The 24,337-nt window shown below is 38.3% G+C and overlaps 2 protein-coding genes, 2 long non-coding RNA genes and 1 pseudogene across 4 annotated transcripts; 3 read left to right on the forward strand and 2 right to left on the reverse strand.

Annotated features, from left to right (window-relative positions):
- Positions 1–4,551: 4,551 nt before the first annotated feature.
- LOC103511139 (rab3 GTPase-activating protein catalytic subunit-like) lies at positions 4,552–8,317 on the forward strand. Its single transcript, XM_008475854.3, has 3 exons — positions 4,552–4,636; positions 6,211–6,420; positions 7,029–8,317. The coding sequence occupies exons 1-3, from the start codon at positions 4,565–4,567 to the stop codon at positions 7,284–7,286; spliced, it is 540 nt and encodes a 179-aa protein (XP_008474076.1). The 5' UTR covers positions 4,552–4,564; the 3' UTR covers positions 7,287–8,317.
- On the forward strand, positions 7,910–9,790 carry LOC103511144 (rab3 GTPase-activating protein catalytic subunit). Its single transcript, XM_008475858.1, has 3 exons — positions 7,910–7,970; positions 8,667–8,830; positions 9,665–9,790. The coding sequence occupies exons 1-3, from the start codon at positions 7,910–7,912 to the stop codon at positions 9,788–9,790; spliced, it is 351 nt and encodes a 116-aa protein (XP_008474080.1).
- On the reverse strand, positions 9,789–10,217 carry LOC113468243. The gene is made up of 2 exons (XR_003392074.1): positions 10,094–10,217; positions 9,789–9,909 (listed from the first exon to the last, which is right to left on the reverse strand). It is a non-coding gene; the product is annotated as an uncharacterized LOC113468243 (long non-coding RNA).
- Positions 10,218–19,802: 9,585 nt separating this feature from the next.
- LOC113468244 lies at positions 19,803–20,711 on the forward strand. The gene is made up of 2 exons (XR_003392075.1): positions 19,803–19,840; positions 20,611–20,711. It is a non-coding gene; the product is annotated as an uncharacterized LOC113468244 (long non-coding RNA).
- LOC113468247 lies at positions 20,139–20,318 on the reverse strand (annotated as a pseudogene).
- Positions 20,712–24,337: the final 3,626 nt, after the last annotated feature.

Genomic DNA, 24,337 nt, shown 5'->3' on the forward strand with positions numbered 1-24,337 from the left:
TCAAGAATCAGTTGTCGACAAGAACCTAACAAAACTTTCTGAAATGTTTCGTGGAGATGAAAGTTGGAAGATTATTCTCCTTCAATCACAATCAGAAGATTGTTAGGAATTATTGACAATCAATAGAGGAATAGAAACCCAGGCAAGAATCGACAGTGAATAGAGCAGTCAGTCAGTATATGGGAGATAATCTGTATGCAGAATCGAATAGTATAAATAGACAGGGTGAACCTGAAACAGTGTTCAAAGTTTATGCCAACTGCACACAATTAAAAATCAAATTCCATTTGATTGATAATCCTATTCAGGGACTATTCCTCTAGAAGAGCTGATTCTACAAAAGACAGTTAATCATGTACATATACAATAGAATTGTAAAATTCTAAATGATTTATTCCAAAATAATAAAACATGAAAAAAATGCAGTTTTATTATAAGATATCTACTGACACATTGAAGATCGGACATTCATATCATCCTTCATGGATTCTTTTCTTAGAGAAAATGGACCACTTTTCAAGACCTACTCCTGAGCATTTCTTCTGAAACCACCCGGTATATTATTACAGTAATATTGATATTAAATTGGAACTCCTGGGTTCCCATGTTCGGTCCATCGGATGCGACAAGACAAAAGGACAATCCCCTCATTATCTTGTAGATATTTCTTTGAATCCATGCTGAAATCGAAATAAGAGTAGCCTCATTCATACAGGAGACTAGAAATGTTAACATGGAATGGCGACGAGACGTCCAAGAAACGACGGGCGTGGTGAGCGAATGGATGGGTGACGATCCAGACATTTTTCTGTACCTACTTATCTCCAATCTCCATAGCAAATCCGTTATGTTCAAAATAATGAGGTAGGTACCTATATTTTTAGTGCTGTTATAATATATAATACTAAGTATTACATAATCCTAAGTAAAGGTATTATTCAGACTGTTTATTTTAAGAACATTTTAGATCATTTTTTGAGGTGATCTTTTCAGGGTCTCTTCCCGTTTTTTCGCTCTAGAAATGGGACTTTCTACTCCGCTCCATCAACTTAGATAGATACTTTCAAAATTTGAATAAAGAGAGAGAAAAAAAAAAGCTCAAACTCCCCTAGTTTTCAAAGAAGGTGAAATCCACGCACTCCGAGCAGGATTTAATACAAAAATAAGAAATTAGGAGAAATAAATCTCGTTCAAACTTATTTCATTTTCACAAGGAGATTCCAGATGTTGCCATCTTGAAACTCCCAAGAGTAGTGGCGGCAGAGAGATAGGCCCCAAAATCCCAAAATGTAAAGAAAAATATTCAACAACCCCCGTCTTGGGTTTTCGTAAAAGTCTGAATAATATGAATTAAAAATACCTCTGAGTTATACCAATGAAAATCTATAAGAAAACAAAATATAAAATCATGTTACAAGGAAGAACAGAAAGCCAGCAAGCTAACAAGAAATTGAAACATCGATTAAGCTTGACAGAAACGACCTCGTCAAACACTTCCCAACGCTTTTAATTACCAGGTTAGCGACTTGAAGACAACTGAGTCGACAAATTAATTAAGACCACTAGAAATTCCTGGGGCAAATCAGTGAGAAACGCAAGAATAAAGAGCCTCATTTCAAAGTCTATGAGACTTTGCGAAAACGCTAAAAAAGAAGAAGGAAGAGGAAGAAGAAGAAGAGGACGAAGAAGAAGAACAAGAAAAAGAAAAGACTATGAGAATTTTTTCTCAGGATGCATTTGAAGCAATTTTTTTTCCTAGTTGCAGAATTATGAAGTATAATGTCATCCAGTCAGGTCTTGAGTCTGTCGTGTCCAATAACCTCTTTTGTAACATGTTTGCCTGTTCCATGCTCCGTCATTCCGCCATATCTGTGAACATTTCTCTAGTTTTTTCATAGAACTTATTTATTTTTTCATCCAGCTGGTATGCTGTATGTATTTGCTATTAATTATTTCTTTTAATTGATGATTATGTTCATTTAGTTGTTGGTTGTTGCACTCCATCATTTTTTACTTCATCAAGTTTATCTAGCTCTTCTTCGTTGATTAGTACAGTTTCTTTCAAGTGACTTCGGTTGCCACTTTTTCGCAGTATGTTTATTTTGTTCATGAAGTCTTTCGTAGTTGTTTCGTTGGTTTTTCTTATCTCAAACTTTGTCGCCGTCCAACTAAGTTCTTGCATGTGACTCTTGATATCAGTTTTTTTAGTTACTTCATCTTCTTATTCTTCACCCAATATCTTTAATATTAAATGATCAAGTATACATGGTCATCGTATATTTATTTTAATATATTGACTATATAGGGTGTTCCAAAAGTCCCGGTACATCTCCTAAGACCTTACAAGTTTACTAATATACTGATGAAATCAGGATTTTTTTTTTGTTAAATGTTTATTGCCAATTATTATCTACTGATCATCTATTTTATTAGTGGGTTTTGCCAATATTTTCTGAACTTTCTAAGAAACAAATTCAAAGGAAGTTGAGGTTGAAAGTAAGTTTTCATCTGAAACATACTCCAGGATAACCCTGTACATCGGCTCGATATAATCACATACATATAGATAGCTATATTGTCCACATTATTCTTACTTGTGGTCACATAACTCATGCGATTGGTTCTCTTGGAAGACATTCTTCTTTTTTATACATTTTTAACTGGTTTCCTTAATAAATAAATAAAAAATCCGTACCCATACATTTTACAACATGGAATTGTAGGCACTGTTGTGTACAGGTATATTCAATTCACTGCCCGTTCCATTAAAGACAGGATCACTATCTTCAAGTCTGGAGGCAGGTGTTTGCCTGCAGTTTTTAATCTCTCGATTATATTTTTTATTGATACCTTGGCCGTTGCTGATTAGAAAGTCGAAACTCATCAGGTATCCATGGAAACGATCAGCTGCCACTTGTGTGTGGATGAATTAAATGCAATGGCTATTGAATCAGAGAAAATCGCAAGAAATGACAGGCATACTTTGTTGGTTTAACCAACTTGGCTAATACCTAATACCAATACAATCTTAAAAGAGCGCACTTGAAAAAAAATCCCGTCTGAAAAAAAGATATCCTTTCTGGAAATTTTTGTCGAGATGAAGTAGGTGTATACCCGGGAAATGTCTTGTCTTCTGGATCACTTTATAGCCCCTTAGTAGGTATGACTGTCAGAGGGGTGATTTATGTCTGAAAGAACTGAATTTTTTTGTGGTGATTCATCTCTTTTTTACTTTTCAAGATGTATTACTTGATCTTTTTTTCTCCAAACATGCAAAGACATCTTGAATCTCCATGAGTTACGACCATGTTGGATTTCTCTCCCTCTCTCTCTCTTTCTTTCTCTCTCTCTCTCTCTCTCTCTCTCTCTCTCTCTTTCTTTCTCTCTCTTTCTTCCTCTCTGTTTATCTTCTAAGTGTGAAGATTAGGTCGATATAAATTTGAAGAAAAATGAATTGAATGTTCTATTTAAACACAAAATTAACAGTTATTATCATGCTCAATATGTTCTACCTATATGATACCTACAATAATTTCATTAGTAATTAATAACAATGGAATTACTGTATTAAAATTTGATGTGTCATAAAAAAAACTATGTGATTAAGACACATTTGAAAAGTTAACTGATTTCACAAACATAGATTATAGAGCAATAACTAACCACACACATTCCTACAGCCTACAGCTGATCAGAATAAAATAAATGATTTATCAGATGCTATTGGCAGAGAAGCTGTGGAAAGTGCAGCTGGCCATTTCAAAATGCTAATTGCAAGGTGGATACAATGCAACGTTTGAATGAAGCAATCAAAGGTTTTATAGTTATGGGCAACTAGAATTAAATCAGATGATTTACGAATAGAACAAAAGTAGATAATGAGATAAAAGGTCATTTTGATTCCTAGGAATTCATCTAAGTTAACTTTTACGATTCAGTAACCTCTAGTCAAAGAATTACAAGGTAATGAAATTATTATTTTATTTTATAGAACTTTTTCATTGTTTAGATTTGGATGGAAATTTCTGAAATTTTTACAATCTCATTGATTGGGGTTGTCTTCATGAAAATAAAATGGACTTTTACAACTTCACAATAGTAAAATACACACTATGAATAGTAGTAAACCCTGTTAATCAACTGGATTTATTGTTTGAGTAGCAAAAATTAGCCCTTGACCCCTCCCTTTGGTGTAAACTCCGGGGCAAAAAATGATGGGTCACTTAGAAAGGCTTGTAATGACAGATGGGAGAACAGACATCTCCACTACAGAAACACAATGGGCGATGAGGCACATCCACTAAAACCAGCTTTCTTTTAGCAAGTAAGTTCTGAAATCTCTTATACTCTGACTGTGAAATATTTACTTATTTATATGCTGTGTGTTCAAGGAAGAAATAAATCTTAAAGAAAACAACATAGAATTTGGAGAAAATAATCCTATTCAAAGAATACAATTTCAATTGGTGTTTGAAGAAAATGTTTCACTTCATTTTCAGATTATTGACAAGCTTTTCTCACAACTCTGCAATTCACAAGGAAATGCTGGTCCAGTTTAGGGAGGATGGCGAGTCATTTGATCAAACGAGTGGAGTTTGCCACGCGCTGTTCGGAGATGGAACTGAAACGATACCAGGTGAGTGGATAGAATAGAATATACCCTGTTTATACTGCCGGAATGAGACTGAAAAGTCCTTCACTCCCGCAGTCTAAAATAGGGCATCTTGGCTAGGGGTCGTTAAACAGGGAGTAGATTAGTGTCTAACTGTGCGACTATATACAGGGAGAAGAATAGCTAACCCTAAACAGCCTAGCTATCCAACAGCTTTTAAAGGACAAACCCAAGTCCTCACGATGGTTCACTGCGGTTCAGGACGAGCCAATTAAACATGGCTAGAGACCATCACCCTGGTGTATGGCTGATGAAAAAAATACCTTTTTTCTTTATTCTGCCATCACTATGCAGTTAGAGCTGAATCCGCTACAACAACAACAACAGCGTACCTGATAAAGAGTGACCCTTTTGGGCTGGCCCTAAGTATTCTGACCCTTTTCGCCTATAATAATCAGGTATACTAACTCAAGAACGCGTGTGCTCAGGTGTAAGTTATCTGCATAGATCAGTGTTTCTTAATTAGTTTGGCCTGCGGAACCCTTTTCAAAAGGTGAACATCTTTGCGGAACCTTGAACTTTCAAGATTGCACCCCCCACCCCCACAGTTCCCTCTATCAAACCTCTAAAAAAAGCTGTATAAGATGAAATACCTAGTCTAAGATGGTCGTTTTGAAACTGCATTTTATCTAGTGTATGATTTTTCCAAAATATCTCGCGGAACCCTTGCCGTCAGCTCATTTTATCTAGTGTATGATTTTTCCACAAAATATCTCGCGGAACCCTTGCCATCAGCTCGCGGAACCCCAATTAAAAGAAACACTGTTCTAGATGCTTGACTGCCAAAGAAAATACATGCTTATATTCGGGGTGCACTGAGCCTAGCGAGGACAATTGAGTAGCTACTTTAATCAAGTAGCGTCCAGTAGGCATTACCAGTGTAGAAACCTTGATGATGAATGAGAATTTTATTAATAGTAAAGGAGGCACTTAGTAATGCTGTGGTACCCAGAAAATTGTGAAAAAGCTCTCTGCTTTAACATCTAAGAATTTATGGTTTGAATTTTTGATACAGTCGAACCTGGATAAAGAGCAATCCAAGGGACCGGCAATATTTTGCTCTTTATAGAGAATAGAATATACCCTGTTTATACTGCCGGAATGAGACTGAAAAGTCCTTCACTCCCGCAGTCTAAAATAGGGCATCTTGGCTAGGGGTCGTTAAACAGGGAGTAGATTAGTGTCTAACTGTGCGACTATATACAGGGAGAAGAATAGCTAACCCTAAACAGCCTAGCTATCCAACAGCTTTTAAAGGACAAACCCAAGTCCTCACGATGGTTCACTGCGGTTCAGGACGAGCCAATTAAACATGGCTAGAGACCATCACCCTGGTGTATGGCTGATAAAAAAAAGATACCTTTTTCTTTATTCTGCCATCACTATGCATCAGTTAGAGCTGAATCCGCTACAACAACAACAACAACAGCGTACCTGATAGTGAGTGAATAATCATGTATACTAACTCAAGAACGCGTGTGCTCAAGTGTAAGTTATCTGTAGTATTTTTCTGAAAGTTTTTGCTCTCATATTTTCAGGACATCTGTTCGGAAATAGGTCAGATCGAAGCCCTGGTGTCCCAATATCATTCCCTGCACCACAAGCTGTCTCCTGATAACAATGACGCCTCTACTCAGCAATTCCTGGCAGATTTGGTGATGAACCCGTCCTCCATTATACAAGTACCTGAGGGACCTCATGGTGTTATTGGCAAGCGGATGAGTCAGATGTTCTATGAAGCTCAGAAGGTAATAATAAAAGTGCTTATTTGTACTGCTCGCATAGGACTGAAAAGTCCCTTTACTCCAGCAGTAGGCTACTACTATTATTGTGGTAAAATTTTCAAAATATATTGAGGATGAAATTCCATACCTCGGCTGGGATTGAACCCACGCCCTCCTGTTCACCAAGCGAGCGCCTTGAAGGAATGTTTTATAGAGGTTTTAGTGACGGGGGTTTTACCTTTAATAGATCAGTTGCGCTTACTTGGGTGATGTTCCAAAGTCATAGAGCAGGAAAAATATGGAAGAATGGAATTTTTCTTTTTCTTCTACGACTTCTAGATACCGAGATAAATCGATTTGAAAAATACCGGTAAATCGTGAAGTTTGATGTCACGGCATACGCTCCCGTAGGCTATGACGTCACATCAAATGTCCCGAGCAAAGCTTGCTCGCAGGCAACGCATTAATGTGTTTGTGCGCATACGTTTCTGCGCAGTTTGACGTCACGACATACGCTCCCGTAGGCGATGACGTCATAATTCATGACTAGCGCTTCGTTTATTTGTGCGTAAGTCCCGGACTTATAAATAAATTACTACTTATTTCTTGCTTCATATTTCCATCGGTTCCAGGTTGCCTCAATGCGTCTGGACGCGGTCACCGACCCCGCCTTCTCCACCAGCTCCCAGGACACGGACGTGTGGAAGCTGCCTGCCTCCCCTTTCTCCCCCCTCCCCTCCCCTGCCTGTCGCGAGTTCATACTACGGGTAGTCGCCCCTCGTCCTGCCCCCTCCTCACGGCCTACGCCCCACAAGCTAACGGCCCTGATCATGGCGCCGGATAGTCTGATAATGAGTGGATGTTTTACTCAGGATACCATGTTCCAATGATGTTTGGGTCACATGGGGTATCGGTGTTTACTGCATGCGGTGCTGAGGAATCCGTTAAGTATAGACAGGTGGAGTCCAAGATAAGACAGGGTTTATACGCCACCTGGAAGAGTCATGGAATCTGAAAATCGGCCAAAAAGTCATGGAAAATCGTAAAAATTTAAAGAAAACCTGGAAAAGTCATGGAATTTAATTCCGGGAAAAGTGCATAAACCCTGTAAGACCTGCCTCGGGGGGGAAAGAGGGTCTGGTAAACAGGAGGACCTGGGTTCGATGCCAGTGGATGTTTTACTCAGGACACCATGTTCCAATGATGTTTGGGTCACATGGGGTATAAGTGTCTGCTGCATGCGGTGCTGAGGAATCCGTTAAGTATAGATAGGTGGAGTCCAAGATAAGACAGGGTTTATACGCCACCTGGAAAAGTCATGGAATCTGAACATCGGCCAAAAAGTCATGGAAAATCGTAAAAATTTAAAACCTGGAAAAGTCATGGAATTTAATTCCGGGAAAAGTGCATAAACCCTGTAAGACCTGCCTCGGGGGGGAAAGAGGGTCTGGTAAACAGGAGGACCTGGGTTCGATGCCAGTGGATGTTTTACTCAGGACACCATGTTCCAATGATGTTTGGGACACATGGGGTATCGGTGTTTACTGCATGCGGTGCTGAGAAATCCGTTCAGTGTGGATAGGTGGAGTCCGAGATAAGACCTACCTCGGTGGTGGGAAAGAGGGGCTAAAAAACAGGAGGACGTGGGTTTGATTCCAGCCACAGGGTTAAAAAAAAAATAACCGAATACCTGCATTACTTTCCTTACTATGGGATAAGGAAAGTAAACAGACGGAAGTCCATAACGTTGGGGTGTATCCATTAAAATACAATATCATAATGTCACATAGAATAAAATCCGCCCCGGGAAAGCGCTTTTTTTGTAGGAAAGGTCTGGTTGTATTTTGTATGTAATCGAACAATAGATATTATTACACATGTACAATTAGATTTTCCTTCAATAGCGATTTACGTAACGTCACTGTATACAAAGGTAACTGCTAAGGTTTTTACTGATAGGGTGCTCTTTTACACTTTTACCATACATTCCTTGTAGATTTATGTTCTAAATGTTGTGAAAACTATATCTAGACACCTACTTTGAGTACCTACAGAGCTTTTTTATAGGTATTACCCTCTCTGTAATTATGACGGATTGAAAACATATTGCAATACCTAATTTTATAATTAAGTACCTACCTATGCATTTGTATGAATGTAAAAAAAAAAAATCTGGTGTGAACATCACACGACTTTCTATTACATTAAGTCGGACAGTTCTAAAAGTTTCACCATTCGATTCCGCGGTATATCATTATTGTACGTTGAAGTTTTCCATTGTCCCACTTTCCCACAGGATCCTATCCCGAAGACAGAGGACCAAATAGAGGAGGATGCAGAGTTCCTGCTGAGTTTGGGTACAGATCTGGAGAGCTCTCAACTACGAGCCAAACTCATGAGTGCTTCCTTGCTCTCCGATATGGAATCATTCAAGGTGAAAACTAAATTGAACTCTTAACTCCTCTTTTACGCCAGCCTAGTTAGCTTAGTTGGTAGCGCGTCTGCCTTGTAAGTGCTAGGCCGCGGGTCCGATTTCCGCCCGGGGCGGATTTTATCCTGATGGGATAATGTTCGTTCTCGGAACGGCTGGCTTTCTCCTATCCTGTCTTCCTTCTCTTTTCGATCCCTGCCGAAGTATTTTATTTTCATTTTTTTGAGAATTCGACAAGGTCCAAACTTTGAATTTCTCAGGCGAAAAAAGTACTATTTTCTAAGAAAGGTCCCTATTCCCTATTGATCAAGTGCAATTTTTTCTAAGACTTGACAGGTTAACGTGTGATCCATGTAAAGCAAATACTTTGGGGATAAATGTGATTGTATTTTTTGTATTTTGTATGTACCTAATCGAACAATAGATATTATCACAAAAATTATGTTCAATAGATCAATAATATAGATTTTACATACCTATCCTCTTTTTTTTTTTTTTTTTTTTTTTTNNNNAAAAAACTCTTCTTTTAGGATGTTCCTCTACAATAAAATTCGATGGGTCCTTACCATAAAAAAAGGTACTATTTCTAAAAGAACTTCTCAATAGCCATCACGTAAATTTACGGATATTATAATATTGACAAGTAATGGATGAAGCAAGCCATTACCCATTACTTGTCAAACCCGAGAAATGACATCATTTTTAAGTCAAAATAATCAATGTTTCCCCCAGGAAAACCGGCTTCTGTGGACTGACAAAAAAATTAAATTTTCATTCAGTACCACGGGAAAAAGATACAAGTTATAAATGTGAATCTATTTTTCTTGTATATTCCAGGCAGCCAATCCCGGAGCTATCCTGGAAGATTTCATCCGCTGGTATTCATCCGAAAATTTGGAACTTGACAAAATCCTGGATACGGCCCTGGTCTCGGTATACATAACTGCTAAGGTTTTTTTCTGACAGAGTGCTCTTATACAATTTTACCATACATTCCTTGTAGATTTATGTTCTAATCTTATACTTACCTATGTTATAAATGTTGTGAAAAGTATATCTAGGTAGGTACCTACTTTGAGTACCTACAGAGCTTTTTTTATAGGTATTACGTATTACCCTCTATAATTATGACGGATTGAAAACATATTGCAATACCTAGTTATCTAATTAAGTACCTATGTATTTGTATGAATATGAATGTAAAATTATATTACTTTATGTGAAAAATCGAGTTTGTGTGTGTTATTTTCCTGTAGGTATGAGTACCTACAGAGCTTTTTTTATAGGTATTACGTATTACCCTCTATAATTATGACGGATTGAAAACATATTGCAATACCTAGTTATCTAATTAAGTACCTATGTATTTGTATGAATATGAATGTAAAATTATATTACTTTATGTGAAAAATCGAGTTTGTGTGTGTTATTTTCCTGTAGGTACGGGCTCAGGGGGTGTGTCTATTCATCTATAATCAGTCTAATAATTATTCTTCACCACAACCTTTCAACAGAATATGGTTGATTTTCAAGTATGTAGGTCTAGGTATCTAAGTACCTACCTATATTGTGGTAAGCATCAGAATTTCGGGTTCGATCTTACAGGCGATTTTTTTTTCTTTTTTTTTTAATGTTTAACGGATGGATATCTGTACCTAATACGTACAACAACGAAGGCCTTATCCCGAAATCGAATAGAGAAAAAGGACAAGATAGCAAGCGCGCTACCTTCCTTTAGGTACGTATTCTTCACTTTCACGTGCACCTCGCCTAGAGACAAATGCATCGTGTGTAGCCAGCCTTCACCATCGTGTGCACGGAGCTTTGAGCCACAGAGAAAAATCGTTCTCGACGCGAGCGCGCTAAAATTTGAAAAAATGTTCTAAAACTTCTAAAACAATCACGTGTGTTTTTTTTTTATTGAGTGGTAGTGGTCCTCTTCAGCAAGAAATTCCATGGATCTTGGAGATTTTCCTTGATTTTTCCCTGAAAGTGGTGATTTCCAAGGTGTATAAATAGAATCACGTGTGTTTTTTAAAAAAAATTGAAGTTGTCCTGGCTCCTGGTCCTCTTCAGCAAGAAATTCCATGGATCTTGGAGATTTTCCTTGATTTTTCCCTGAAAGTGGTGATTTCCAAGGTGTATAAATAGAAAAGGAATCATGGCAAAGTTTAGGAAGAGAGTGGGATGTAAAGGAAAGAAATGGGCGAAAGGCCAAAGTTCCAGTTCAAATCCAGAATCCAAAACTTTCAGGAATGCAGCAAAGTCCAGATTTTTCCAAGTCAACTTGGGTAAGTTTTTGAGTTTTTAGAGCAATTCATAACATTATGACATGAGGGGATATATTTTTTGGACTTTGAACATGAAAATGGATACCTACATGACTTGGAAGACCTATCAATATTCTAAATTCATCTTGAAGTTGGAACTATCACAGATTTTAGGACAAGTTAAATACTGGATCAACCCAAACGTCTATTTGGTTTTAGTCATTCATTCTTCAAATCCCATTCCCAAAATATCGTCAGTTTATTTCTGACATAAGTAATGGTTTAAAAAATGTAATGAGGCTAAGCTTACATTGTATTCTATCTTTCTTATTGGTTCTTTCTCAGGTAATTCTGGACTCACCGAGTTTGCCGTGAGGAAACATGAAGTCATGTATGGCTCAGTCAAAGCCAAACCAGGGACATCTGTTACCGAGATGAGTGATGATACCTCTGTAGCAGGAACAAGTATACCTGGGACCTACAAGACATTTGAAACATTTGCAAGTGATTGGAGCAACTGTTCCAATGTTTCTTTCAGCAAGTAAGTTCTGATATTGTTTTCCAACTTGAAATTTTTTTCAGACATTTAAATGCAGCATGTCAAAGAAAGAAAAAAAAGTCAAAGAAAACAACATAGTTGAAAAAATCTGAGCAATTTTTTTTTTTTTTTTTTTTTTTTTTTTTTTTTCGTGTGGGGACTTTTAGAGCAATTCATAACATTATGACATGAGGGGATATATTTTTTGGACTTTTAACAAGAAAATGGATACCTACATGACTTGGAAGACCTATCAGTATTCTAAATTCATCTTGAAGTTGGAACTATCACAGATTTTAGGACAAGTTAAATACTGGATCAACCCAAACGTCTATTTGGTTTTAGGAGGGGAGGGATATATTTTTTGGACTTTTAACAAGAAAATGGATAGGTACCTATATGACTTGGAAGACCTATCAATATTTTAAATTCATCTTGAAGTTGGAACAATCACAGATTTTAGGACAAGTTAAATACTGGATCAACCCAAACGTCTATTTGGTTTTACTCATTCATTCTTCAAACCCCATTCCCAAAATATCGTAATTTTATTTCTGACATAGGTAATGGTTTAAAAAATGTAATGAGGCTAAGCTTACTCTGTATTCTATCTTTCTTATTGGTTCTTTCTCAGGTAATTCTGGACTCACTGAGTTTGCTGTAAGGAAACATGAAGTTATGTATGGCTCGGTCAAAGCCAAACCAGGGACATCTGTTACCGAGATGAGTGATGATACCTCTGTAGCCGGAACAAGTATACCAGGGACTTATAAGACATTTGAAACCTTTGCAAGTGATTGGAGCAACTGTTCCAATGTTTCTTTCAAGGCAAGCGGATTAGTCAGATGTTCTATGAAGCTCAGAAGGTATGGTTTATAGAGGTTTTAATGACTTTTTTACCCTCCATTTGGTGACAAGCGCTTGACGGAGTTCTAGAGTCCTATCGTACCTATGTGATTTCGCGATTATGTTCGCGGATTTGGCGATTATGTTCGCGGATTTGGCGATTATGTTCGCGGATTTCAATGTTTCTTTCAGCAAGTAAGTTCATTATTATTTTCCAACTTACTTATACCTAAATATTTACTTATTTATATGCTTCATGCCAAAGAAAAAACTTTCAAAGAAACAACATTTGTAAAAGTTGAATAAAATCTGTGCAAATAAATAATATCTATATTTTCAAGTGGTGATTGAAGAAAATGTTTTATATTTTCAGACTATTGACGAGCTTTTCTCACAACTCTGCAATTCACAAGGAAATGCTGGCAATTCTGGCAGCAGTTACTGAGGTTATCAAAGAAAAGAATGGCACTGAAAACTCTACCGAGTACTTTGGAGCTTTGGTAAGTTCTCTTGTTCTATTCATGTCCCTGCTTTGTAAGGAAGACAAGGGTTTTCTATTAATGTCTTCTAAGTAAAGTAAGTAAACATTGATTATTTAAAATCACCTACTGCTCAATATAAAATTAATTCTGATAAATTGAAGGACTTGACTTTTTTTTATATCTTTTTTTACCATTTCATGTCCCTGCTTTGTAAAGAACACAAGGGTTTTCTATTAATGTCTTCTAAGTAAAGTAAGTAAACCCTGATTATTTAAAATCACCTAAGGTAAAACACCTACTCACCGTCTTCGTACCGAAAATCGGCATTTTTTTATTTAAGCGCCAAAAATAAGGAAACGTGCCATTACCATTAAAGGAAAAAAATCCTAAATACAACATGAGCATTTTAATTACCCGTCATGAAATAAAAAGCTCATGTTGTTTTGCTTGCTCAAATATCTCATTTGTTCTCAATTCCAGATGACCCTACTTGATGGCTCTGTAGAAGGTGATGATTACAAAGAAGAATCAGTGTCTGCCATGCTCTCGCTGCTATCCATGGGAATTAAAACTGTGCCTCGGGCTGTGCTGCAACTCAAATTTGCTGATGCTTCCAAGATACTAATGGGTCTCTTGTCCAAATATGCTCAGAGCAGTAACAATGTCATCATGCGATCTGTAAGTCTGTAAAAGTTGAGATGGATTATTTTATTTTATTTATAGAATCATCAGCTTGCATGGTGTAGTGGTCACTGCACTCACCTTGCATGTGGGAGACCTGGGTTCAATTCCTGGCAAGGTAAAAAAAAATCCACTGTTTGAATCTGGACCACAGTTGGTTTTGAATTCAATAAATCAGGGATTGAATTTTCATCAAAAAGGGTTTGTAGCCAGCTAGTATTCTAATGAATCCTCATTTTTTCCTAATAATGTATTTTAAAACCTCTTTAATCTATGTATTAATGAATTTCTTTAGGGTGTATGTGACTAGCAAAACAAAAGGGAGACCTACTTGATATATTTTTTCTGTGTATGTTTTTAGATCATTGGCTGTCTATCAGTTCTTCTCAGAGCTCAAGACATGGGAGTATGGAGTCAGCCAAGTACTATGAAAGTGTACGAGTCTATTCTGTCCTTCTGTGCTCACTCTCAATATAAAATTAATTCTGATAAATTGAAGGACTTGACTTTTTTTATATTCTTTTTTACCATTAAAGGAAAAAAATCCTAAATACAACATGAGCATTTTAATTACCCGTAGCTTTGTGAAATAAAAAGCTCATGTTGTTTTGCTTGCTCAAATATCTCATTTGTTCTCAATTCCAGATGACCCTACTTGACGGCTCTGTAGAAGGTGATGATTACAAAGAAGAATCAGTGTCTGCCATGCTCTCGCTGCTATCCATGGGGATTAAAACTGTGCCTCGGGCTGTGCTGCAACTCAAATTTGCCGATGCTTCCAAGATACTAATGGGTCTCTTGTCCAAATATGCTCAGAGTAGTAACAATGTCATCATGCGATCTGTAAGTCTGTGGAAGTTGAAGTGGAGAATATGAACAAGATAAGCACGACCAAACCAACATCCGCGCTAGGGAATAACAACATGACTAACCAGAAGACGAAGAAGAAGGAGGAATTCAAAATGTCGGAAGATGGAAGACTGATCATAACAGAGAGTGATAGCGATGGGGAGGTAGATACGGATAAACTGGGGAAGATGAAAATCAAAGATGATGACGAGGAAGCACGACCAAACCAACATCCGCACTAGGGAATAACAACATGACTAACCAGAAGACGAAGAAGAAGGAGGAATTCAAAATGTCGGAAGACGGAAGACTGATCATAACAGAGAGTGATAGCGATGGGGAGGTAGATACGGATAAACTGGGGAAGATGAAAATCAAAGATGATGACGAGGAAGATGAAGAAGATCAAGAGAATGCTAAGACAATACTGACAGAGTCTAGGAAACGTAAGCGAGGGACTTCAGACAAAGGCTCCGTACGTTCTGAACCGGCGAATAAATACCAAGCAGGAGGTAGTGGTATACATCGGCCTATCAAAACCACAAGCAGCAAACCCAGCAAGAGTAGCAAATAAATACCAAGCAGGAGGTAGTGGTATACATCGGCCTATCAAAACCACAAGCAGCAAACCCAGCAAGAGTCAAGACCCAGGCTCTGTGTATAAGTCTAAGAAATCTCAGGGTGATATGAAACGTAAAGGTATGCCCGATCCCTATGCGTATGTACCATTGACGAGGAAACTACTGAATAAGAGAAAGAGGAATAAGTCGACCGGACAGTTCAAGAATATAATCAAAGGCGCCAAGAAGGGAGCGAAAATAGGAAATTCTATGAAAAGTAAAAATGCAAAGAAGAATAAGAAGTAACTAGACCATTACACAATATAATATTTATTCTGTACAAAATAATACAATTGTTACAAAAGTAATAAAAATCTAAATAGGCACCAAGTGAAGATTCATTTTAAGAGTAACTAGACCGTTCGTTATACAATATAATATTTATTCTGTACAAAATAATACAATTGTTACAAAAGTAATAAAAATCTAAATAGGCACCAAGTGAAGATTCATTTTAGCTTACCTAATCCTAGAGATGAATATGCACATGGAAATGTTGAAGATAACTTGACCAAGCCTCATTTTTACTTTCCTTATCCTATATGAAGGAAAGTAATGTTTAATTGAAACATCCAATATTATAATAGAGCAGTTATTTTATACTTATTTAAAAACAAAATAAAGATTGAATTGTTATCAAAAATATTTAACCCTGACTTCTCGTTTATTTAGATAGGAAATGTAAATGTTGGCATTGATCTTTAAAAAATCAATCTCAAATTATTTGTGGTAAAGCAGAGCTTTTTCACAACTTTTGTGGATATTACAGTATTACTAACTGCCTCCTTTGCAATCAATTTCAATAAACTTTTTACACTGGTAAAAAATCGAACCCGAGACCTCCAGCATGCAAGCCTAGTATGATACCCACTTGGGCACGGAGGTTGATAAGCACAGCCACAATCCCTCTCAATCATGCTTGATAATATGTTGTTGTTGTTGTTGTTGTTGTTGTTGTTGTTGTTGTTGTTGTTGTTGTTGTTGTTGTTGTTGTTGTTGTGGTATTTACCCATCACTAGCGGGAACATTTTGCGGTGTTTCCTCCTCTCTATTCTTTTCAATGTCTCTCGAAGGAGATACTAACTCCTTAATTTTATGACTCACCCTGTTGCTTTCAACCATTATGGCTTTTTTCAGTGGCTCCTTTTCTTCCTCGAGTGCTTCTGTTTCTTCTAGTGCAAGCTCAATGTCAAGTTGCATCTCCTCCTCAGCAGAGTTCAATCTCAATTCCATAGCAAGAGTCAAGACCCAGGCTCTGTGTACAAGTCCAAGAAATCTCAAGGTGATATGAAACGTAAAGGTATGCCTGATCCCTACGCGTATGTACCATTGACAAGGAAACTACTGAATAAGAGAAAGAGGAATAAGTCGACCGGACAGTTCAAGAATATAATCAAAGGCGCCAAGAAGGGAGCGAAAATAGGAAATTCTATGAAAAGTAAAAATGCAAAGAAGAACAAAAAGTAACTAGACCGTTCGTTATACAATATAATATTTATTCTGTACAAAATAATACAATTGTTACAAAAGTAATAAAAATCTAAATAGGCACCAAGTGAAGATTCATTTTAGCTTACCTAATCCTAGAGATGAATATGCACATGGAAATGTTAAAGATAACTTGGCCAAGCCTGATTTTTACTTTCCTTATCCTATCCTATATGAAGGAAAGTAAGGTTTAATTGAAACACCCAATATTATAATAAAGCAGTTATTTTATACTTATTTAAAAACAAAATAAAGATTGAATTGTTTTCAAAAATATTTAACCATGACTCCACACATGGATATGTTGAAGATAACTTGGCCAAGCCTCATTTTTACTTTCCTTATCCTATATGAAGGAAAGTAATGTTTAATTGAAACATCCAATATTATAATAAAGCAGTTATTTTATACTTATTTAAAAACAAAATAAAGATTGAATTGTTTTCAAAAATATTTAACCATGACTCCTCGTTTATTTAGATAGGAAATGTAAATGTTGGCATTGATCTTTAAAAAATAAATCTCCAATTATTTGTGGTAAAGCAGAGCTTTTTCACAACTTTTGTGGATATTACAGTATTACTAACTGCCTCCTTTGCAATCAATTTCAATAAACTTTTTACACTGGTAAAAAAATCGAACCCGAGACCTTCGGCATGCAAGCCTAGTATGATACCCACTTGGGCACGGAGGTTGATAAGCACAGCCACAATCCCTCTCAATAATGCTTGATAATATTGACAGGTTTCTTGTTCTGTCTCCTCTTATGGATCACTATCTTCTGCTCTGGCTGTGGTTGCTTCTCCATGGGTTTCTTATCTTCATTCACATAACTTGTGTCATTTTCCTTATCCTCTTCATCAGGTTTAATCTTAACTGGTGTGTTGGTTTAAGCTCCCTCTCAATAATGCTTGATAATATTGACAGGTTTCTTGTTCTGTCGTCTCTTATGGATCACTATCTTCTGTTCTGGCTGTCGTAGCTTCTCCATGGGTTTCTTATCTTCATTCACATAACTTGTGTCATTTTCTTTATCCTCTTCATCAAGTCTGAACTTAACTGGTGTGTTGGTTTGGAAGCGCACACTCTTGAATTTGACTTCTGTGGGTTTGATGGGTTCTGGCGCTGGGACATTGTCTTGTTTGTCTGGACTTGGCTTTTTGACTCCCGATTTGATATCTGGGGGGGAAAAAAAGAGACAATATTCGGGCTTTAGAAATGTGAAAAAGAAAAAAGGCAGAAACCAGCCTAGTTAGCTTGGTTGGTGGCGCGTCTGCCTTGTAAGCGCTAGGCCGCGGGTTCGATTCCCGCCCGGGGCGGATTTTATCCTGATGGGATAATGTTCGTTCTCGGAATGGCTGGCTTTCTTCTATCCTGTCTTCCTTCTCTCTTCAGTTTCAGGACGATAAGACCATAGCAGTTACAGTACCCTCTGTCAAACCTCTTAAAAAAAGGCAAAAAAAGTAATATGTAGTTTTTAACTGCTAAGGTATTTTTTTCCCCCAAGAAGTTTGATAGAGGGAACTGTAACTACTAAAATCACCAGCTTGGTTAGCTTGGAGGGCAACGCGCCTGTCCTGTAAGCGCAAGTTGCGGGTTCGATTCCCACCCGAGCCAACCTTTAACCCAAACAAATAAGGTTAGTTCTCGGAACGGCTGGCTTTCTCCTATCCTATCTTCCTTCTTTCTTCACTTTCAGGACGATAAGACCTCCATAGTTAGGAACCTACAGTTCCCTCTATCAAACCTCTTGAAAAAAAAAAGTTATAGTACTTACCGTTTCCCTTATCAAACGTCTAAAAATTCACAAATGAATCCAAAATATTTGATATAATTCAGACAGTAAAAATAAATAAATACAGGATAACCCTACCAAATAATGTCCAATAATAGAGAACTCAAATACGCGTCCGCCTTGTAAGCGCTAGACTGCGGGTTCGATTCCCGCCTGGGGCCGATTTTATCCCGAACGGATAATTTTCGTTCTCGGAACTTTCTCGTATCCTGTCTTCCTTCTCTCTTCGATTTCGGGACGATAAGACCTTAGCTGTTATAGTTCCCTCTGTCAAACCTCTAAAAAAATCACTTATGATGAAGATGCATTAGTTGAACCCGTGTGAATATTTTGCAGGGACGATTGTAGAGAGGTCAAATATTGAGGGTGCAGGGTGAGAGGTGTGGATAGAGAGGGGACCTGTTTGAGCTTGCTATCCTTCAGCTTTTGTCGATAGTCTAGCCATGCCTGAACCTGAAATGAGACACGACCAAGTAGGTCATAGATTTAATGGCCGATCTTTGTAGATTCGTAGTAGCTTAACCCATCCTTTAAGACTGTTCGGCCCCACACCTAACACCCATATTTATGAACAAAATGCTGGCTCTTAAGTTCGTGCTAAGCATAGTCTCAAGGCATTTGATTGGTCAAATTTGACTTGAGACTGATCTAAGAACAATCATTCTTGTTCATGAATACGAGAAGCCTCGGAGTGGGCTTTTTGTGTATGGAGTTAAGCTAATGGTTGATCTTATCACTGAGACTAACACTCGTATTTATGAACAAGAATGATCGTTCTTAGATCAGTCTCAAGTCGAAATTGACCAATCAAATGCCTTGAGACTATGCTTAGCACGAACTTCAGAGCCAGCATTTTGTTCATAAATATGGGTGTTAATGCAGTGTCAAGGGTTTCCTTTGACGTCACCCATTTTATTTACACGGGCAAGTATTTCAAATTTCGCAAAGATGCGCTCTTTTTTTGTGTGCCAAAAATTTTCGTTCAGGACAATGATCATTAAAATTATTATTTTGTAATGGCGAACAGTGGTACAGATATTATAGCAAGCTCTATTGTTACACCCAACAGTGGCGGAAAAGGGGGAGAAACACCTTTTATGTAACTGTTGAGTTGTGAAAGAAAATTGGTTTTCCTTAGGAAAATGGTAGACAAGTTTAGGAGAATATTGTATTCTAAATACTTTTAGTTATCGAAAGGATGGATAAAATGATCGTCTTGTTATCATTTTTTCTATGTATACTTTTTTCCTTTTTCATGTCCAATGTTAGGAAATTAATTTTGTACTATCAGATTTCCTTAGATTTTTTGATTGTTATAAAGACAGAGGATCAAATAGAGGAGGATGCAGAGTTCCTGCTGAGTTTGGGTACAGATCTGGAGAGCTCTCAACTTCGAGCCAAACTTATGAGCGCTTCCTTGCTCTCCGATATGGAATCATTCAAGGTGAAAACTAAATTGCAATCTTTAAGAGGTTTGACAGAGGGAACTTTAACTGCTATGGTCTTATCGTCCCGAAATCGAAGAGAGAAGGAAGACAGGATGGGAGAAAGCTTGTTTTTGGATAGGTATTATTTGATTGTACTTAATGATTTAAAGCAACTTGTTGGGTAATGATTTAAATGATTTTAAGTTGGGGATTTAGGTTTTTCATATTTAGGCGGTTTTTTTTTATGCTCATGTTTTTTATGTCCGCCGGGAATGTCGCGAATTCTCGCGAGTTCGTGATATTTTTTTTCGGCCAGTTTCAGGACACATTTCAGATTTTTCAATTCAGATTTTCACAGATTTTTTCGCTCGGGCATTCGCAATCTTAACTCTTCTTTTAGGATGTTCCTCTACAATAAAATTCGATGGGTCCAACTAGCAATAATCGCACCTCGGATAAACCTCATTGGTTACGATATCGCCGCTGCGCAAAGTTATAATTCGATGGGTCCTTACCATAAAAAAAGGTACTATTTCTAAAAGAACTTCTCAATAGCCATCACGTAAATTTACGGATATTATAATATTGACAAGTAATGGATAAAGCGAGCTATTACCCATTACTTGTCAAAACCGAGAAATGATCTCATTTTTAAGTCAAAATAATCAAAGTTTCCCCCAGGAAAACCGGCTTCTGTGGACTGACAAAAAATTGAATTTTCATTGAGTACCAGGCGGGAAAAACTTACAAGTTATAAATGGGAATCGATTTTTCTTGTATATTCCAGGCAGCCAATCCCGGAGCTATCCTGGAAGATTTCATCCGGTGGTACTCACCTCGTGATTTTATTGAGAGTTCAGAGCTAGATCAATATGGACAGAAGAAAGGTACGTACATACATTCCTACGACTGTCCAAACGGGAAATGTTGCTAGTTAGCTTGAAGAGTAGCGCGCCTTGTCGCGAATTCTCGCGAGTTCGTGATATTTTTTTTGGCCAGTTTCAGGACACATTTCAAATTTTTCAATTCAGATTTTCAGATTTTTTCAGATTTTCACAGATTTTTCTCTCGGTCATTCTTAATTCATCGGAACATTTTATTATTTTGGACATTTTGGTGTGTATCTCTTACAGTTATTAAAACCTACTTATATTATTACTATTTTTTGCAATACTACTACGGATTTTTTATTTCATTTCGCCTTTTTTACGCCTAACTGTGGGGGAATTCTATTCGCTCTTTTCAAATACGCTTCCACTCTGTCATCCACCCCATTTCCCCACACGCCTGCCTTGTAAACGATTGGTCACGTTTTCGATTCATTCTAAGGGCGAACTTTTTCCTTGAACAGTTAATTAAGGCACACACTGAACTGCTGCACACAGTCGCAGAGTTCAAGAAAAAACGTACGTACAGACCATGGGCTAAAAATCACTTTTTTGACATCAGGGGATCCCAAAACGGATATTTCCAACCATGAAAAGAAAATGAAATTAAAAATAAAAGAATTCTATCTATCAAGAAACAATGAAATATAAATGAAACTTAAGAATGAACTAATAAAGAAGATGAAGAAAATTTAAGAAGAAAAATAATTAAGAAGAATTCCCTAAAAGTACTCTAGTAGGTACTTAAAGGGATTTATTCCAAAAGAACATTTTATTGTTAATGTGACATAAAATAAACTTCAATATTATTATTATATTATTGTTTACATTCAGCTGTTTTTGACAGCCTCAAGGTCATTTGAGAAGGAGGGGGAGGGAGGGATTGAGGTGGAGAGAGGAGACGAGGAGGAGAAGGAAGGAAGGGGAGAGAGGGTAGGGGGATTACAGAAGTGAATTTCGCTGTGTAGGGAGCTAGAAAAAGATCTGTAGGTAAGCCTACGAAGAATTAAGGTAATAAGGATACCTACCTACTTATTTTGATAGATTCTTACCTAAATGTGATCGTAGACAATTTTCGATTTACGACAAGTACCGCCGTGTTCTTACGGGACCATCACAAAAAATCCCAGACAAAGCCAAAAATCATCCCTCGCCCGTGTTGTTGTTTTTTTTTTTTTTTTTTTTTTTTTTTTTTAAGTTCCTAGTAACAACGATAAAAATATTCGCATTTTCCCCCTAACGCTAACCATTTCGTCTCGTTCCCCTCTTCGCCACCAGGTTCGCTCAGCGCTCGCATGCTACTCCCAGGCAACACCTGGCGGGAGGTTTGGGAAGCAGCCAAGCCGGTGCCAGCCAGGCGGCAACGGCGCCTATTCAACGACACAAAGGAGGCGGAAAAAATCCTGCACCTGTTCGAGTGTCAGAGCCCTGGCTCCGTAGCAGTACTGTTAGTGCCGGCCCTGATACACGGGGCGGTGTCTAGACTCCTGGAAGCGATACATTCCGTGCCTGTGCCCAGTTTAGGGAGGATGGCGAGTCATTTGATCAAACGAGTGGAGTTTGCCACGCGCTGCTCTGAGATGGAACTGAAACGATACCAGGTGAGTGGATAGAATAGAATATACCCTGTTTATACTGCCGGAATGAGACTGAAAAGTCCTTCACTCCCGCAGTCTAAAATAGGGCATCTTGGCTAGGGGTCGTTAAACAGGGAGTAGATTAGTGTCTAACTGTGCGACTATATACAGGGAGAAGAATAGCTAACCCTAAACAGCCTAGCTATCCAACAGCTTTTAAAGGACAAACCCAAGTCCTCACGATGGTTCACTGCGGTTCAGGACGAGCCAATTAAACATGGCTAGAGACCATCACCCTGGTGTATGGCTGATAAAAAAAAGATACCTTTTTCTTTATTCTGCCATCACTATGCAGTTAGAGCTGATGAGTGACCCTTTTGGGCTGGCCTTAAGTATTCTGACCCTTTTCGCCTATAATAATCATGTATACTAACTCGAGAACGCGTGTGCTCAAGTGTAAGTTATCTGTAGTATTTTTCTGAAAGTTTTTGCTCTCATATTTTCAGGACATCTGTTCGGAAATAGAAGAACGCGTGTGCTCAGGTGTAAGTTATCTGCAGTATTTTTCTGAAAGTTTTTGCTCTCATATTTTCAGGACATCTGTTCGGAAATAGGTCAGATCGAAGCCCTGGTGTCCCAATATCATTCCCTGCACCACAAGCTGTCTCCTGATAACAATGACGCCTCTACTCAGCAATTCCTGGCAGATTTGGTGATGAACCCGTCCTCCATTATACAAGTACCTGAGGGACCTCATGGTGTTATTGGCAAGCGGATGAGTCAGATGTTCTATGAAGCTCAGAAGGTAATAATAAAAGTGCTTATTTGTACTGCTCGCATAGGACTGAAAAGTCCCTTTACTCCAGCAGTAGGCTACTACTATTATTGTGGTAAAATTTTCAAAATATATTGAGGATGAAATTCCATACCTCGGCTGGGATTGAACCCACGCCCTCCTGTTCACCAAGCGAGCGCCTTGAAGGAATGTTTTATAGAGGTTTTAGTGACGGGGGTTTTACCTTTAATAGATCAGTTGCGCTTACTTGGGTGATGTTCCAAAGTCATAGAGCAGGAAAAATATGGAAGAATGGAATTTTTCTTTTTCTTCTACGACTTCTAGATACCGAGATAAATCGATTTGAAAAATACCGGTAAATCGTGAAGTTTGATGTCACGGCATACGCTCCCGTAGGCTATGACGTCACATCAAATGTCCCGAGCAAAGCTTGCTCGCAGGCAACGCATTAATGTGTTTGTGCGCATACGTTTCTGCGCAGTTTGACGTCACGACATACGCTCCCGTAGGCGATGACGTCATAATTCATGACTAGCGCTTCGTTTATTTGTGCGTAAGTCCCGGACTTATAAATAAATTACTACTTATTTCTTGCTTCATATTTCCATCGGTTCCAGGTTGCCTCAATGCGTCTGGACGCGGTCACCGACCCCGCCTTCTCCACCAGCTCCCAGGACACGGACGTGTGGAAGCTGCCTGCCTCCCCTTTCTCCCCCCTCCCCTCCCCTGCCTGTCGCGAGTTCATACTACGGGTAGTCGCCCCTCGTCCTGCCCCCTCCTCACGGCCTACGCCCCACAAGCTAACGGCCCTGATCATGGCGCCGGATAGTCTGATAATGAGTGGATGTTTTACTCAGGATACCATGTTCCAATGATGTTTGGGTCACATGGGGTATCGGTGTTTACTGCATGCGGTGCTGAGGAATCCGTTAAGTATAGACAGGTGGAGTCCAAGATAAGACAGGGTTTATACGCCACCTGGAAGAGTCATGGAATCTGAAAATCGGCCAAAAAGTCATGGAAAATCGTAAAAATTTAAAGAAAACCTGGAAAAGTCATGGAATTTAATTCCGGGAAAAGTGCATAAACCCTGTAAGACCTGCCTCGGGCGGAAAGAGGGTCTGGTAAACAGGAGGACGTGGGTTCGATGCCAGTGGATGTTTTACTCAGGATACCATGTTCCAATGATGTTTGGGTCACATGGGGTATAAGTGTCTGCTGCATGCGGTGCTGAGAAATCCGTTCAGTGTGGAT

This window comes from Diaphorina citri, unplaced genomic scaffold (assembly GCF_000475195.1).
Source record: "Diaphorina citri unplaced genomic scaffold, Diaci psyllid genome assembly version 1.1 scaffold680, whole genome shotgun sequence".
Taxonomy (NCBI): Eukaryota; Metazoa; Arthropoda; class Insecta; order Hemiptera; family Psyllidae; genus Diaphorina; species Diaphorina citri.

Coding starts and splice junctions, on each gene's coding strand:
- LOC103511144 (XM_008475858.1), top strand. CDS start 7,910: ATGTTTGGGACACATGGGGTATCGGTGTTTACTGCATGCGGTGCTGAG. Junction 7,971..8,666: donor TGCTGAGAAATCCGTTCAGT/GTGGATAGGTGG, acceptor TGTACGTTGAAG/TTTTCCATTGTCCCACTTTC. Junction 8,831..9,664: donor CCGATATGGAATCATTCAAG/GTGAAAACTAAA, acceptor TGTATATTCCAG/GCAGCCAATCCCGGAGCTAT.
- LOC103511139 (XM_008475854.3), top strand. CDS start 4,565: ATGGCGAGTCATTTGATCAAACGAGTGGAGTTTGCCACGCGCTGTTCG. Junction 4,637..6,210: donor TGGAACTGAAACGATACCAG/GTGAGTGGATAG, acceptor TCATATTTTCAG/GACATCTGTTCGGAAATAGG. Junction 6,421..7,028: donor TGTTCTATGAAGCTCAGAAG/GTAATAATAAAA, acceptor CATCGGTTCCAG/GTTGCCTCAATGCGTCTGGA.